The 17,472-nt window shown below is 38.1% G+C and overlaps 1 protein-coding gene across 2 annotated transcripts in view; it reads left to right on the top strand.

Annotated features, from left to right (window-relative positions):
* The window catches only part of ST7 (suppression of tumorigenicity 7), a 272,136-nt gene that overhangs the window by 3,494 nt on the left and 251,170 nt on the right, over positions 1-17,472 (top strand). For both annotated transcript variants that reach the window (XM_077756029.1, XM_077756027.1), the window contains exon 2: positions 16,598-16,673. In XM_077756029.1, coding sequence (XP_077612155.1) covers positions 16,619-16,673 — 55 coding nt within the window. In that variant the 5' untranslated portion in view covers positions 16,598-16,618. The remainder of the gene's footprint in view (positions 1-16,597; positions 16,674-17,472) is intronic.

Below are 17,472 nucleotides of genomic sequence, written 5' to 3'. Positions count from 1 at the left end.
TGTTTATTTCATGGTACTGATTACTTGAATTATTGATAACTTTGTTCCTTCACCCTTCCTTCCCCAAATCTTAGTTAGACCAGAAGACACAAAACTACAACTCCTTAAGGGGAAAGAGAAAGGAAAATGGGAACAAGGGTGTATAAAGTCTTAAATTTTATATCCAAAGCCTGCGGGTGCCTGAGTGGCTCAGTGTGTTGAGCATCTGACTCTTGGTTTTGGTCCAGGTCAAGATCTCACAGGGGTTTTTTTGTTGTTGTTTTTGTTTTTTGTTTTTGTTTTTTTAAATTTTTTTTTTAATGTTTTATTTATCTCTAGGAGAGAGAGAGACAGGGCGAGCAGGGGAGGGTCAGAGAGAGAGGGAGACACAGAATCTGAAGCAGGCTCCAGTCTCTGAGCTGGCAGTCAGCACAGAGCCCGACGCGGGGCTCGAACCCACGAACCGCGAGATCATGACCTGAGCGAAAGTCGGACACTTAACCGACTAAGCCACCCAGGCACCTCAAGATCTCACAGTTTTGTTAGTTCGAGCCCTTGTCAGACTCTGCACTGGCAGCTTGAAACTTGCTTGGGATTCTCTCCCTCTCTCTGCCTCTCCCCGACTGATGCTGCCTCTGTTTTTAAGTTTAAGGCCTGGAACTCAGAGTTTTTTTTCTTTTTTAAAGTTTATTCATTTTTGAGAGAGACACAGAGCATGAATGAGAGAGGGTAGAGAGAGGGAGACACAGAATCCAAAGCAGGCTCCCGGCTCTGAGCTACCAGCACAGAGTCCAATGCAGGGCTCTAACCCACAAACCACAAGATCATGACTTGAGCTGAAGTCAGATGCTCAATTGACAGCCATCCAGGTGCCTCTGGATCTGAGATTTGTAAGACAACAACAAATGTACTGAAAGAATATTGACTGAACCAGATTTTATTTCTACCCTTGATACTAAATAAGACCTGTAAACCGTGTGTGTGTGTGTGTGTGTGTGCGTGCGCACGCACGTGTGCAAAGGGGAATATGTTTGAGGGCACAGTGGTAGAGAACTGCAAATAAAATAAGAGTTAAATGCTATATGGAGGGTCCTGCACCCTATCCCTTACTCTTGTATGGTCAGTTATGATGTCAGCCTCAAGTTACCTGACAGTGGCTCAAAAGAGGGCTCCACAAACTGGCCCATGGGCCAAATTCAGACTATCACCTGATCTTGTACAGCAGGACAGCTAAGAAGAGTTTTGACATTATTAAATGGTTGGGAGAAGTCAAAAGGTAAATAAAACATATCAAATGCTTTAAAGTATGCCATGCACTGCTCTAAACAATTCATTTAGTTAAAACGCACCTATGAAGTAGGTATTATTATTCATCTTATAAATGAAGAAATTTAAGGAAGTAGTGAAAGATCATACAGCTATTTATAATTCAGCTGGAATTCAAATCCAGGCAGTCTTAACCCAGAGCCTATGTTCTTAACTTGCTTCCCCATATGAAAAGATCCAACACAATGAAAGGAGTATATAAGTGGCAAAAATGTGTACAACACATTCTGATGAGTTCTAGGGAAGGAAGTTCACTGTGTTTCAGAGAAGCAAGGGAAGGCTTTGTAGGTCAGTGAGATGATGTGTCTATCAGGATGCTAGTGAAAACTAACTTTAATCCTAACTAATTAAGTAAATGTAATCTACCTCCCCCAAGTGAATTTCATTTATTATTATTCCATTTATTATATTTTGTATTTTGTCAGTAAAAAAATTGTGGAAATTTGTTTTCTTTCTTTATATATAAGTACTTGTAAACTATCTTCTGGTTTATGTCTTTTCTTGCAAAGCCTATAATATTTACTATTTGTTTCAAAAAATGTTTGAAGAACCCTGGTTTATACCGTAAAGACACTTACTGTTAACTAAGAAGTCCAGGTGTAGGTGAGTCCAGGGTTAGTTGAGCAACTCAGTGATGTCATCAAGGGCTCCATCTTTCTTTTCTTTTCTCATTTTTTCCCCTCCACTGTTTGTAGCATGGGGCATTTTTATTGTTTGTTTAGTCTTCTCATGGTCACAAAATGGCTGCTTCAGTTCCAAGCTTCGCAGCTGGAAAGGAGAAAGGCTGTGCCTTTAGAAATCAAGAGACATCTCAGCAGGTGTGGAGTAGATGCTGACATTTTGTGATCACACTTTTTATGTGAGAAAAAGAAACCCCTTGTTTGGTTATTTAGATTGGCAATTATATCAGCTGAACACAATGAAAACAAACCTGAATCCCCAGCTCCTAAAGTGGGGCCACTGTAGAGGGTTCTCAATAACCATTTGTAGAATAAGTGAATCAAACACACATGCAGTTCCCAAATCTTGCAGCAGTGGGTAGTTTGGAGCTGGTGATGAGTGCAGAACTACAGAACTCCAGGCTCCCGAGGCCCTTTCACATCACAGTCCTTGTGAACAGCTCTCCTGGAGCACAAATCAGCACCTTGTAGATGCTGCCCCGGGAGTCACGCAATGTGGGACCCTATTCAGATCATCCCAGTTGCATGTACATCAGTTTCATGATTTTCACTAAGTGAAAAAACAATTCAAAATTCCTTACAAAAGTTATTTAAAAACTTATAGATCTATTCTGAGATACAATGTCCAAATCAGCAATGTGGCCCTGAGATTTTCAGTCACGAGGAGGTGGCCACATAAACCCTTAAAAGGTAGAGGCCTCCTTTTAGCACATTTTATTCATAGCCAATGGGCTTTATTTGCTATCAACCAGCTGTGTGACTTCAAGAGAAAGTAAAAGACTAATCTACATTCCAGGGCCCAAAAAATTAAGAAGCTTTTTGATGTATCAGTAAGAAAACTGAATTTGGAATAAAAATATTGATATTTGAATCCTAGTTCCTGAACTTAACTAAATGTGTGACTTTGAGCAAGCAAGCCTCTTAACCTTTGTGAGCCTTAATTTTCTAAACATAAAATACTAACACCTCTTGGTTTAGAAAGAGCTCAAAAATTTCATGACTCTCTTCATACCTAAGGGAAAAAATATCATAAAGAGCCCAGTTCCCACTGGCCTAGAATCCCATTCTAGGGGACATAGCTTTTGGGGCCAATCTGATCAATTGACAATTGCTTTCTGAAGCATTATGTTGAGAAGGATTCTGAGATTGAATCCAGATTCAGTGGAAAGAAGTGATCAATTAACAATGTCTGACCATGAGGATTCAAGAGAATGGCTATGCATGTAGCCAAGTATTTGCTACCCCAAATGGGGTAGCAGTAGGGATCCATAGAAAGCTCTTAATTAGGGGTGCCTGGGTGGCTCAGTCAGTTAAGCATCTAACTTCAGCTCAAGTCATTATCTCACGGTTCGTGGGTTCGAGCCCCACATCGGGCTCTGTGCTGACACCTCGCTCAGCCTGGAGCCTGTTTTGGATTCTGTGTCTCCCTCTCTCTCTGACCCTCCCCTGCTCATGCTGTCTCTCTCTCTCTCTCTCTCAGAAATAAATAAAAACATTTAAAAAATTTTTTAAAAAGAAAACTCTTAATTAGATAAGTGGCATAAATCCGGGCACAGAATGGGATAGAAGAGATGGAATGGAATGGATCAGAATGGAGAGGACAAAAGAGAACCAGAGACTGGCTAACTGAACCACCAGAGATTGGTGTGGTCCAATCACACATTCCTCTTAAGCTACTTAGAGTAATCTGACTTCTCTTATAGTTGACTGTGCATATTATATTTTTATTTTAGACTATGAACGTCTTGTTCTGGGACACAGGATAGGGTTGATAATTTTTATTGGATGAATGAGGGAATGAATGAGTGAACAAATATACAGCTTTTCTGCTTCTCTGTATGACCATGAACAAGTCCTTACTGTAACATATCAAACTATAATTGGATATGGTGCTCAACAGTTTATACACCACATTCACCTCCATTAGCTCATAAAGAAAAAAAAAATGCCTACATGTGTCTCTCCTTACTAAATGTTCAGCAACTTCCAAGTCAGAAGCCAGCACAGTGTAGGATACAGGATGGAATTACACTCTTCTTTCAGCCATAGCGTGCCTCCCAATTAGCACAACCTATTTTTTTTTCACTCATAAAGACCTATTCATCAACAGTATAACATAAAACACTTTTGAATTCAAAACTTGGCCTACAAGTGTAGTTTATTTTTATTAGGTACTTTTTAAAAGCAAGTCTCTCCACCCCCTCAGGGCACCTATAAATATATTCAAGAAGCAGGCTGGTATACAAGTCATTCAGCAAGTTAAACCATTTACCTTACAGAGTTGAATGAAAGAAATCGGGAGGGGGGGGAGATTTTCTTTAAAAATGACTAAGGTGTGTGGAAAGACTCTGTATCATGATTATTGTTTTTCTTCTAATTTTTGTTAATGTTTATTTATTCTTGAGAGAAGGAGACGAGAGAGAGAGACAGAGAGAGACAGAGACAGAGCACGAGCAGGGGAGGGGCAGAACGAGAGAGGGACATAAAATCTGAAGCAGGCTCCAGGCTCTGAGCTGTCAGCACAGAGCCTGATGAGGGGTTCCAACTCAACGAGCTCTGAGATCATGACCTGATCCGAAGTGGGACACTTAACTGACTGAGCCACGCAGGCACCCCTCATGATTATTGTCTACCTTTGCTTTCAGCCTTCTGAAGCCCACCTGTCCTAGATGTAAGCTCCGTGAGGCCTGAGGTCTTTGTTTTGTTTGCTATTGTAGCCCCTACACCTAGAACATTGACCAGCACTCAATAAACCTTTCATAATGAGGGAACAAACTAGAACCCCAGGCAGCTTGATTGCATGGTGTAGAGCCAGCAATCTGTAAAGGATTGTTGTTTAAAGTGTAAGAATAGATTATTTCATCCATAAAACAAGAATACTTTCTAAGTTATGAAATACATAAAATTTTTCCTGGAAACATTTTCACAAAACTATCTACACTGTAAGACTCACTTTAACCCATACTTACCCCTTTGCTGAATTGCCTCTTTTCATTTCTCTTCCTTCTACCAGTATGCCCTCTCTGCACAAATTCTACCCATACTTTGAAGCCTGGCCCCAGGGTTATCCCTTCCACAAGCAGAAACAGCTCCCTACCCTCCTCGGCTTTTTTCTCCACCAGTTCACCTCTCCGTGCCGCACACCTGCTGAGTTTTGTGATTCAGGTTATGCAGATTGTTGAGTTAATCCTCAGGTCAATTTTCTGGGTGTGCAAGATGGTTTGGTGTTGATCTAGCTGCCTTTCAAGGAGAAGAGACGCAAAAAACTTCCCTGCTGCTCCGCCATCTCGGCCCCTCCCACAATCTAGGGCTATCCTTTCCAAAAAGGCCGCCTCTCTTTTTTTGAATACTTATAATGCTTGATTTGTATTTCTCTTAAAAGGGCCATCCTATTATAAATCTTATTATAGTTATTTTAGGAATTGTATTTATTTATTTAGTTACTGATTTATTATTTTTTAATTACCTTGATGGCCACCACCCAGGTGCCCTGGCATTGTTCTCCTGCCTGCAGTGCCTCCAGAACCATGGGTGGCACAGGAGGGTGGCCGCCAGGCACTCAGACGCCACTGTGGCTCAGGCCTAGCTTTTCAGACGCAGGCCTGATGACCTAGATGACCCCACTGTGGAGGTCAAAGAGGTTGAGGAGATCGAGATGTCCTTGGATGCAATGCTCCCAGGAGCCGGGGCACAGGCAAATGCAGATGCAGACACAGATGCAAGCCGTTAGCCCCCCTCCCAGGTATGAATTTGGGACTTTTAATAGACTGTGAATCTATTCACTCTCACACTTGAAGCAAGAAAATGGACAGAACATATGGGACAATTTTCAAGACACAGGCCATCAGGTAGGGAAGGATAGTGACCCCTAAGGGCTGAGAAACAAATGAAACGAACCCTGCTATTTTCCAAGCTTACTGTCTTCAGAGAGTTTTCAGGCCACAGTACATGGAGGGGAGACTGAGGCAGAGCCTGACAGTCACCCTGAACTGATGAGACATTGCTGACAGTCTGAGGAGACCAAGACAGCTCAAGTTCACGGGACAGAGTACAGGGAAAGACAGAGCTATACAGACAGAATCCTGGAGATGTGCAGAGACGCCCCCCATCAATATTCAGCAGAGGACTGACCAGTAAACTACTCAGTGCTGGACAGATGACCACTTTAAGGTTTACAGAAATGAGTACATGGTGCTGACACAGGGGCTAGAATATTACCTGTTCCCCTCAGCCAAACTAGAAGACCTCACAGTTCACAGAGCATTGGGTAGATTATTCAGAAGAGCCTTTCCCCAGTAGCAGGGGATAATTAGCCCTTAACTAAACCCTGCTCTGATCGCTTTTAACAAATCTTAAAAGCAAGACCCAAAAGGATCAAACTGTTTTTGGGGAATGTAACTGTATCCAAGAACAAAGCTCAAGCATACAGAAATATCCAGCACTTAATAAGGTAAAATCCACAGTGTCTAACATCCTATAAAAACTTATGAGGCATGCAGAGAAACAGAAAAATGTGACCCATAATGAAGATTAAAATCAATAAAGAAGACCTGAAGTTGACCCATATGTTAGAAGAGCAAAGAAGGACGTTAAAACAATTGTTATAATTGTACTCCATATGCTGAAAAGAATAATTTCAGCATTAAGATTTGATAAAGAGCCAAATGAAACTTCTAGAGATGAAAATTACAATGTCTAAAATGAAAAATACACTGGATAGGATGGGAAGTTTTGAAGATATAGCAATAGAAAATATCCAAATGTTTCCACTTGAAACTCAAGTGGAAAAAATTTAACAGTGCCTCCTCATTAGACTATGGGACAACTTCAAACAGCCGAAGGAAGGAAGAGAGAGGGGAACAGAAACAATTTCTGAGGAAATAATGACCAGATATTTTCCAAATTTGGTGAAAACAATAAACCAGTAATGCCAAGTATCTCAATGAACCCCAAGCCCAAGAAACATGAAGAAAATCATACCAAGGCACATTGTAACCAAACTGTTCAAAACCAGTGAGAAAGAGAAATCTTAAAAGAAGCCAAAGGAAAAGAAACAGTGTTCAGTGTTAATGTTTAATATTAACTGTAAACAATGTTAAACAAAGATAAGGATTACAGCAGATTTCTTGTTGGAAATGATGTGAGAAGTCAGTAGAGAAACATCAATAAAACACTGAAAGAAAAATCTGGCAACCTAAAATTCTATATCCAGTGCAAACATATTTCAAAAATGAAAATGAAATAAGAATTTTTTCTGGGAATGCAGACTGGTGCAGCCACTCTGGAAAACAAAGGTTCCTCAAAAAATTAAAAATAGAACTACCCTACGACCCAGCAGTTGCATTCCTAGGTATTTATCCACAGGATACAGGTATGCTGTTTTGAAGGGGCACATGCACCCCAATATTTAAAACAGCACTATCAACAATAGCCAAAGTATGGGAAGAGCCCAAATGTCCATCAACGGATAAATAGATAGAAGATGTGGTGTGTGTGTATATATATATTTATATGAATATATACATATATATGTACATATATACATGTATATGTATGTACATACATATACATGTATATATACATGTACATGTGTATGTATGTACATATATACATATGTATACATATGTATATACATATACAATATGTATGTACAATACATACATATACAATGGAGTATTACTTGGTGATCAAAAAAATGAAATCTTGCCATTTTCAACTACGTGGATGGAACTAGAGGGTATTATGCTAAGCAAAATTTGTCAGTCAGAGAAAGACAAATATCATATGACTTCACTCATATGAAGACTTGAAGATACAAAACAGATGAACATAAGGGAAGGGAAGCAAAAAGAATATAAAAACAGGGGGACAAAACAAAAGAGACTCTTAAGTGTAGAGAGCAAACAGGGTTGCTGGAGGGGTTGTGGGGGGGGGCTAAATGGGGAAGGGGCATTAAGGAATCTACTCCTGAAATCATTGTCGCATCGTATGCTAACTAACTTGGATGTAAATTATAAAAAAGAAATAAATTATAGAAAGTAAAAAAAATAACTTTTTCATTTGTAAAAAGGCTGAAGGAATTCATTACCAGCTAGCCTGCCCTACAAGAAATGTCAAAGGACTTTTTTCAGGCAGAAGGAAAATGATAGCAGTTGAAAATACAGATCTACACAAATGTACAAAGGGTCCTGGAAAGGGTAGCTATACTGATCAATGTGTTCTGTCTTATTATTTAAATCTCTTTAAAAGATGATTGACTGTAAACAAAACTAATAACCATGTAATATAAGGTGTTATAGCAGATTTATAACATGTATAAAGTAAAATATATGACATCAATAGCACGAAGACTGGGAGGAGAAAAATGTAAGTATACTATTCTAAGATTCTTATACTTTTACAGCTATTTTTATACCTGTGTTATCTTTCCTATTAGTCTTAGAATATAATCCCTTTGTGATAGTATCCTAATTTTAATCTTTTAAGATTATGTGATGTATTATTGTCTAATATGCAATGAACTGGCCTTTGCAGAACTGGCCAATTCATTGTCTTCCCGACAAGTGATTGGAGGGAAGAGTTGGCTTGCTGAGAGATGGCTTTGCATGGATGAGATGAATCACTGGAAAAGCTGTTTTCCGGCAAGCATCTGCTTTGAGCCAGTGGACACACCTATCTGCTTATCTGGGTTGCCTATTTATCCTTTTTATTTTCTTAATTTTTTTGTTTTAGAGAGGTCACAAGCAGGGGAGGGGCCAGAGGAAGAGAGAGAGAGAGAGGGAGAGAGAGAGAGAGAGAGAGAGAGAATCCTAAGTAGGCTCCACACTCAGTGCAGAGGTGGACGTGGAGCTCAATCCCACCACTGTGGTATCATGACTGAAATCAAGAGTCAGACACCCAACTGACTGAGCCACCCAGGCATCCCTCTGCTGTATATCCTTAGCATTACTGATGTCCTTGGCAAAACCACAATTTGAAACTGTGAAAATATGAAAAACAACAGGAGGAAGCCATTAAAAAAAGGGCATTAGTCAACTAAGAATGACCAACTTAACCAGCTCTTCAGAAAGGAAGAGAAAAGGAACATTCACCCACTGCTACAAGCTTTACATAGAGAAACTCACTTAATCCTGTGAGTGTTGCATTATTCAAACTGGACAGATGAAGAAATTTTGGAAGAGTCAAGTATCATATCCAAGATCACACAGTGTATTACCTCAGAGTTCTATTTAAATAATTCCTGAACCTTTCACATAAGATAAAAACCAAAGGCAGCATTTTAAAGTGAGATATTCTCAATTTTATTTAAAAGTCGACCAAGAGTGATTACCTCAAATGTGTTTTATTTTGTTCATCTATAAAGAAAAAAATGAGGAGGCACTTGGATGGCTCAGTCGGTTGAGTGTTCAACTTTGGCTCAGGTCATGCTCTCATAGTTTGTGAGTTCGAGCACCATGTAGAGCTCTGTGTTGACAGTTCAGAGCCTGGAACCTGCTTTGGATTCTATGTCTCACTCTCTGCCTCACCCCCATCTGTGCTCTCTCTCTCTCTCTCTCTGCCTCTCAAAAATAAACATTAAAAAATTGTTTTAAAGAAAAAATGAAAATATGTATAAGATGTTTAAAAATTCTCAAATTTTAGGCACATACCAACACATACATATTTCTTTGCAACTTAAGTACTATCACAAAGAAAGTTACCCTAACTTAAGTAAATAATACCACAAGAAAATATATTCAAGAAAAGAAAAAAAGGTTTTTGAAGTCTTAAATTCTCAGTAATACTTAAAAAGAAATCTCAAAGGAGATGTCTTAGAACTAATAGAATGAAAATAATTAAGCAGTAAATAGTATTGCATCATATTTCTCTGTTAATTTGAAACGCACTATGTATGGTTGCTGAAGATCTGAAGATGTTTTTAAAGAACTGAAGTGAAAATCTAAACTACTTTTTTGTTTATAATAACCTAATTTCTCTAGTAGCCATAGGCTGAACCAAGGATAATAGCTCTTTATTATAAACAGATTCTACATTTTGAAGCTGTTCGTGGTTCAGAAAGAGAGAACAAGAGTCTGCAGGGCAAATGTGACGTATTGCTCATTAAATGGAGGTTGGATGGAATAGTGGGTAGAATGATGCCCCCTCCATGTCCACATTCAATCCCTGGGACCTATGAATATTAATTTATTTGGAAAAAGTCTTTGCAGAGGTAATTAGGCTAAGGCTCTTGAAATGAGAAGATCATCCCGGATTATCAGAGCAGGCCCTCAATCCAATGACAAGTATCCTTATAAGAGAAAGGCAGAGGGGCGATTTGTTAGACAAATGAGGAAGGGACACAGCAGAGAAGCAGAGAGTGGAGGTGAGCCACCACAAACCCAGGATGAGGCACCAGACTGGAAGAGGTGAGGACGGATTCTCCCCTAGAGCCTCCCGAGGGAGCACATCCCTATGACATCTTGATTTCACACTCTGGCTTCCAGAACTCTGAGAGACTAAGTTTGTGCTGTTGTAATCCACCAAGATCGCAGTCATTTGTGACGGCAGCCCTCGAAAATTAATACAGATAGGGTGCAGTTTAACCAGAAAAACTTGTTTCTGTGCAGGGTGGCTCCTCAGAGTGAATTTTCACAGAATCTTTCTGAGCCAAACAATAGATGAAAACTCTTGACAGTAAAATATAATTTCTCAGGTGGAGGATGTGTCATTTTGATGATACAGAGTTGATTGTTGCCTGAGGTGTAGAGTGATTTAAGTTTGCAAATTCTGGAATTTTTCTAATAGATTGATAGATGATGGCTGTTGTTCCCTGGGGATTAAATTATTTTCTATTATGGTTTATGAGAAACTTAGGATGGAAACTTTCCTCTTTTTTTCTTTTAAGTTTTTTAACGTTTATTCATTCTTGAGAGACAGAGAGATACAGAGCATGAGTGGTGGAGGGGCAGAGGGAGAGGGAGACAGAATCTGAAGCAGGCTCCAGGCTTCGAGCTGTCAGCACAGAGCCCGATACGGGCTCGAACTCACAAACCACAAGATCATGACCTGAGCTGAAATCAGACACTCAACCCACTGAACCACCCAGGCATTTCGAGGTTGGAAACTTTCCTCTTATCAAGTGTACAGATTTCCCCCATATTTTGCCCAAAACACCTATTACGAAGCTTTGAGTAAATGAATGGAAAAAGAAATTTAGTTACAATGAAAAGAAGGCAAGTATCTATCTGACCAGCAGGACTACACGTGCCACAGAGCTGATTTAGCATAATCACAGGGTAAACTCACAATGCATGTCGTGCAATAATATTCAACTATGATATAACTTAAAGTTGTGGATTTTAGGATGCTATATAGTCAGGATGAGTTGTGTTTTCAAGAATTGCTTTTGAAGAACCAAGAGGGAGCATATGTTAAGGAACTTGAAAATGCTCTTGACTTTGACCACTGAGTCCACTCCTGCATAACTATCCCAATAAAATAACCCTAAATTAAAATAAAAAGTTGTGAATGGAATGATATTCATCATGGGATTACTTAAATTAGCAAAAACTTACTAACTGTAATTGTGGAATGGTTTAAAAATTCTATGTTGTTTGGAATATCATGCAATCATTAGATATGGTACTTTTGTGGGGTTTTTTTGTTTGTTTTTAAGGTTTTTTTTTTTAATGCTTATTTATTTTTAAAGAGAGAGACAGAGACTACAAGTGGGGGAGGGGCAGAGAGAGAGGGAGACACAGAATCTGAAATAGGCTCCAGGGTCCAAGCTGTCAGCACAGAGCCCGAGGCGGGGCTCAAACTCACCAGCTGTGAGATCATGACCTCATTTGAAGTCAGATGCTTAACTGACTGAGCCACCCAGGTGCCCCTCTTTTTTTAAAAAAGATTTTTTTAATGTTTAACTTTGAGACAGAGAGAGAGACAGAGACAGAGACAGAGAGAGACAGAACGTGAACCAGGGAGGGGCAAAAACCAACAGAGAGACAGAATCCAAAGCAGGCTCCAGGCTCTGAGCCGTCAGCACAGATCCCAATGCGGGGCTCAAAGTCACGAACTGTGAGATCATGACCTGAGCCAAAGTTGGATGCTCAACCAACTGAGTCACCCAGGTGCCACTAGATATGGTGCTTTTGAAGACTGTATACTAACCTGGACAAGTCTTTTAAAATAACATGTAAGAACAACTTGAAAAAATGAACTTAGAGAATGATTAAAACAATGTAAAAATTGTGTGTGGAAAAACCATTTAGGGGCAAATACACTAAAAAGCCAACTAACAGAAGGTGTATAGGTCATAGTTCTTCATTATTTTTATACAATTTTCTTCATTTTTTAAATATTAGGATTATTTTGGCTCAAGTTGCAAACTGAACAAAGCCAATTTGGTCATGTGCAAGCACTGCTTTTCTTTTGGGGGGTTAATATCAATAGCTATGAATGTTTATATGTAGCTATAAGCATCCTCCTCTCTCCTTCCTTATAACCTCAACATCATAGCTACCAGGTAGTATCTTAAAATGAAGCAAGTGTCAGACCAAATTCTGACATGCATTCAAACATTCATTAGAAACAGATATTAAAAGAGTATATGATTTGTTCTGTAAGTTGGATGAAATCCTTACTTTCTGAAATGTTAGATGCTCTACCACCTTTATATGAAAAATCTGCACAAAAGAAACAGGATTCCGTTAACCATATAGTTATTGAAGTATATAGTTGGCATGAAGTAACCAGAAAACTTCCAGTTATTAACTGGTCCCAGAACTGTTTAGGAATTAGGTTTTTTGCACTTCTTTTCACCTTTTTTTGGACATTCTGGGTAGGGTATCTTCAAAATACTTTAGCCAATTTCATATCTTGATGGCCACTAATTCCATAAACAAAAACTCATTGTTAACACATCCATTCTCTCTAGCAGAGGAAAAGGTAAACCCTCTCTAGTAGAAGATGCCATCAGGGGCAGCCTCTAAAATTCTTTTTATAATCAAGGTTAAACATTCATTAAAACATTCTTAGACATAAAGCCAAGAAAGGAAGGAAAAAACCCACAAATAAACAACAGCAATAGATCCATAAGGGATCCAAATATTAAAGTTAACAGATGTAGGCTTTAAAATAACTATGATTAATATGTTCAAGAAAATTGAGAAAAAAGTAGAGATTTTTTTAAAAAAGGAGAATTCCTTATACTTTCAAAGAATTGTAATCTAAACCAATAAAATAAAATAAAACTTTTAAAACCAAAGTCAATTACCATTATCGTAACAGTGTTGTATTAAAAAAATATATATTTCTGCTGAATGTGAGCAGAGATAAAGAAGATAACACTTTTGTGGAGCTAGGATACAATCTCCCCGATTCTTGAGATAGTCAACCATTTGTTGACCAAGGAGACTCTGGAAACTTGCAGCCGCTGTGGAGGTTTGGACATAAGAAGTCATATATTGCTGACTGAAGCCCCTGAAAGCGCGGTACTCTGGTAGGAGGAAACTTGGGTGCCAGTAGTACTACTCAGGGGGCTCAGCCAAGCCAGCAAAATGAAGTCCCCATTCAAACTTATTTTAGAATTAGCTGCAATAAACAGCAACCTTGTGATTTAAGGGAACTTGGCAAAAATGAAATTGAAGTCAGTATAGATATCCAAACCACTGATCTTTAAAGGGGTGTACGGGGGGCTCCTGGGTGGTTCAGTCAGTTGAGCGTCTTGACTTCAGCTCAGGTCATGATCTCACTGTTGTTGAGATTGAGCCCCGCGTCAGGCTCTGTGCTGACAGCTCAGAGCCTGGAGCCTGCTTCCGATTCTGTGTCTTCCACTCTCTCTGCCCCTCCCTGCTCACATTTTGTTTCTCTCTCTAAAAAGAAATGAACATAAAAAAATAAGTAAACACAAAAAATAAATAAACATAAAAAAATAAATAAAAAAATAAAGGGGGTGCGGTCAGTCCAGAAATACAAAGATAATCATTTAGGTTTTAGGCAGGAAGTGCTAAAACTTTTATATTCAACTCACCATTGATATGTTTAAATATTTATTTTATTGTGTACATAGTATATTGGTACTGTGGAACATATTTATGTATAAATAGATATACACACTTTGGGAATGAGTTTAAGGGTTTTTTGTTTTGTTTTCTTTCTTTCTTTCTTTTTCTTTTTTTTCTGCCAGCCTAAGTAAGAAGACCATTTCTCTAAGCCTACATATTCATTTACTAAATTCCAGATTGCTTCTACTACCTCATAATTCAAATCTCACTGTAGCTGGTTAGTATCTGAATTTGCAGTTTCATTTGCTTACCTCCGTTTTCTCCATCTATAATTTCTTGGAACTCAGAACATTATGTGAACTAGATCAAAATGACAATCTTGGGGCACCTGGGTGGCCCAGTTGGCTAAGTGTCCGACTTAGGCTCAGGTCTTAATCTCACAGTTCATGGTGACAGCTCAGAGCCTGAAGCCTGTTTTAGATTCTGTGTCTCTGTCTCTCTGCCCTCCACCTCCTGTGCTGTCTCTCTCTCTGTGAACAATAAATAAACATTAAAAAAAAATTTTAATGACAACATTGATTTTTGGGAAAGAGAACAGTTTTCTCAAAGTTGAGTTTCTTTCCCATACATCGTTGTTAAACCTTTGCCTAGGCATCATTTGTTTTCTAGAGTCCTCATAAACAATAAAATAGGTGAATAAATAGTAAATTAGTTATAAAAGAAGCATTATAGATTTTTTAGCTTGTGTGTTTTTTTAATGGTTACATGCTCTTAGCAATGATTTTTTTATTGCAGATGTATAATATTCATCTATCTATTCTTGACTCATATTATTGAATTACACTTAGCATAGCAAGGTTGAGTAAGGGCCCCCTGGACACCGAGGATTTGTTGATGTCTTGAAACACATGAGAAGCATTATTTTCTTTTATGGTTTTGATACCTGGTCTGTGTCAATAGCACTGGGAAGAGTGACTTTTTGACCTGACATAAATTTTGTTTATGCACAAATAAATTGATAGTTGCGAGAGCAGATTTTGAGAGTAGAGAAGGGAAGGAAATGAAGATCCTAGGCAGCTGAGGAAGAGAGAAGTCCCAACAGGAAGTGTGGAAAACAAACTGCATCCCACCTCCCAGTTTTGCCTGGGGGAAGCCCTGCATCTTAGAGTCTCAGGAATTGAAAGAAAACTGAGAGGTCATATAGCGCAACTGGGACTGAGGGGGTTCCTGGGATATGGGACTTGCGGTTTTAAAACTGGGAAAGTCCCAGAAAACCTCATGCAACCTCCCAGCTTCTGTAAGGCCCCTTTCTACATGATAAACATAGGCTATTACTGTTTCCAGTTTACAGATGAGGCTGGTGGTCAGCCAAGTCTCTGTCAGAATACTGTGATGGAAAGCTAGTTAATGGGTCTATTAGAGGCTGCCTCAAACTGAAATATTTCCCCCTGTCATTTACATGCATTGGTCCTTTCTTATAATGCAAATCACATAGGTCTTCAGTTTTCTAAATTGAGAAAATCAACTTGTTTGAGAAGTAAAAAAATCAATCAATCAATCAATCAATCCCTTATTCCCCAGTTTAACAGAACGATTTCAATTCTATTCAGCATATAAGGCCTGTGCTAAGCCCAGGAGGGGATCTCATAAAAGGACATGGACCAATGAACAAATCTATGAAGTGATATATTAGACACATTGACAAATGGGTCGAAATGTGGGAGTCCAAGTTAAGTGCCTCTTTTCGAATAAAAGTGTGTATAAATATGCGATGCATATAAGAAATAGAAGAGCAGATAATTAAATCCAGGCCATAGCAAGTTATTTGCTACAGTTTATTGAATCAGACTTGACAAGTTAATTCAAATCAGCTTGATTGAGTATGTAGACATCTTCAGCTCTCAGGTACAATGACAAACTTTGATCAAGGAAAAAAATGTACTGTAAAAATAGTACTATAAAGATAATTTAGAGCCAGAAAAGACTCAAGGGAAGCCATAGCTTCAATTATAATCTATATTCACTAGCTGCCATTATTAACAAGGAGATAAGACCCATTATAGTTAAATGTGCATAAGGCACCAAATTTAGCAGCTGTGCGATAGCATTGAAATGCAAAATAAAAGGGAAATTTGGAATGATTTTTGCAACGCAAAATAAAAGAGTTAGAATTGATATTAGGAATACAATTAATTTGGCTGGAGTGGGCACACACATTACTTAACACTACCCTGAAATGTACTTTAAGATGAAAATAATCTGATTTTTCTTTCTTTCCATTTTTTAGATTAAGTTTCTACACAGGCCAAATATACCAGATGATAGTGAAATTTCCACTTTAATTTGCATGCCTAAGTATAGTCTTGCACATTAGAAATGAGAACAAAATGAAATGTAACCAGTAAAATGTAAGGGAATACATCTTGATTAATTCTCAGTCATTTCAATTGTCAAATTCTCAGACATTTGAGAATAAATGCTCTGTATCAAAAAAAATTAAGCTTATATCATGACTATCAGATTTTTCTTAATTCTACCAATAATTCTATAACATGAGTGTAACCTGATTTCTGGATTTTTTTCAATGCAACAGATTCTTTCTTTAATTGATATGTCTAAATTTGTCAGGTGCTTTGGAGGTTTGTGTGCATGAACTTGAAATATGAAGCCAAAATCACAGAAGAACATGCTATGCACATAGCAAGTAAGTAGACAACATACTTTTTTGTACTTGCACTATTTTGTATGATGGTTATTACTAGTGCTGGATATTTTTGAAATCCTATAATTTTTAGCAAAGAGATATCTAGATGAAACTCCAGATCCTGAAATTCTAGCCAGTCATGGGCCAAAAATATGCAGTTTTAAAATAAAATAATAAAATTGGAATAACGGATGGTGTTTTACACACACAGTACATTTCAGACCATGCATTTTTAGTTTGATTAAAAGTGCTATATATTTTTTAAATTTTAGTTTGAGTGTCAAGAATAGAAAGAAAAGTATACTATTATCATTTCTACACTATTTAACGTGTAACTGAAAAACTAGCCCATGTTAGAGTATCCTCCCAAGAGTAAAGATATTGAGTGTAATAGTAAGGAATAAATAGAATAAATAAAGAGAGTAATACTGTTACCTCACATGATTGGTTAGCCTAGGAAACAAAGGATCAGAAAGAACTTTAGAAGGTTTCTTAAAATACATATTTCTGGACTTGTTTTTTTGAATACATATGATCTTTCTGCTATCTCTCAGATTTTTTTTCTTTTTAATCTCACTTATCTTCGAGTCTTCTCTCTGGAGTGTATTTCAGTAGTATAAGGAAGACTGTAAAAATTTCCAAAGGAATTTTATTTCATTTTTTCCTTTGAAAATGAATTATCGTCTCCACTGGCTAGAGCAGGATTTTAGGGTGAAGATAGGGTTAGGTTGCCTTCAGATTCTTTTTTTTAAAGTTTATTTATTTATTTGTGTGTGTGTGTATGAGGGAGAGAGATGGA

The sequence above is a fragment of the Crocuta crocuta genome, unplaced genomic scaffold (assembly GCF_008692635.1).
Source record: "Crocuta crocuta isolate KB4526 unplaced genomic scaffold, BGI_CrCroc_1.0 scaffold452, whole genome shotgun sequence".
In the NCBI taxonomy this organism is placed as follows: Eukaryota; Metazoa; Chordata; class Mammalia; order Carnivora; family Hyaenidae; genus Crocuta; species Crocuta crocuta.
Note: the sequence above shows the minus strand (reverse complement) of the source record. Positions and strands in the feature narration are given on the sequence as shown.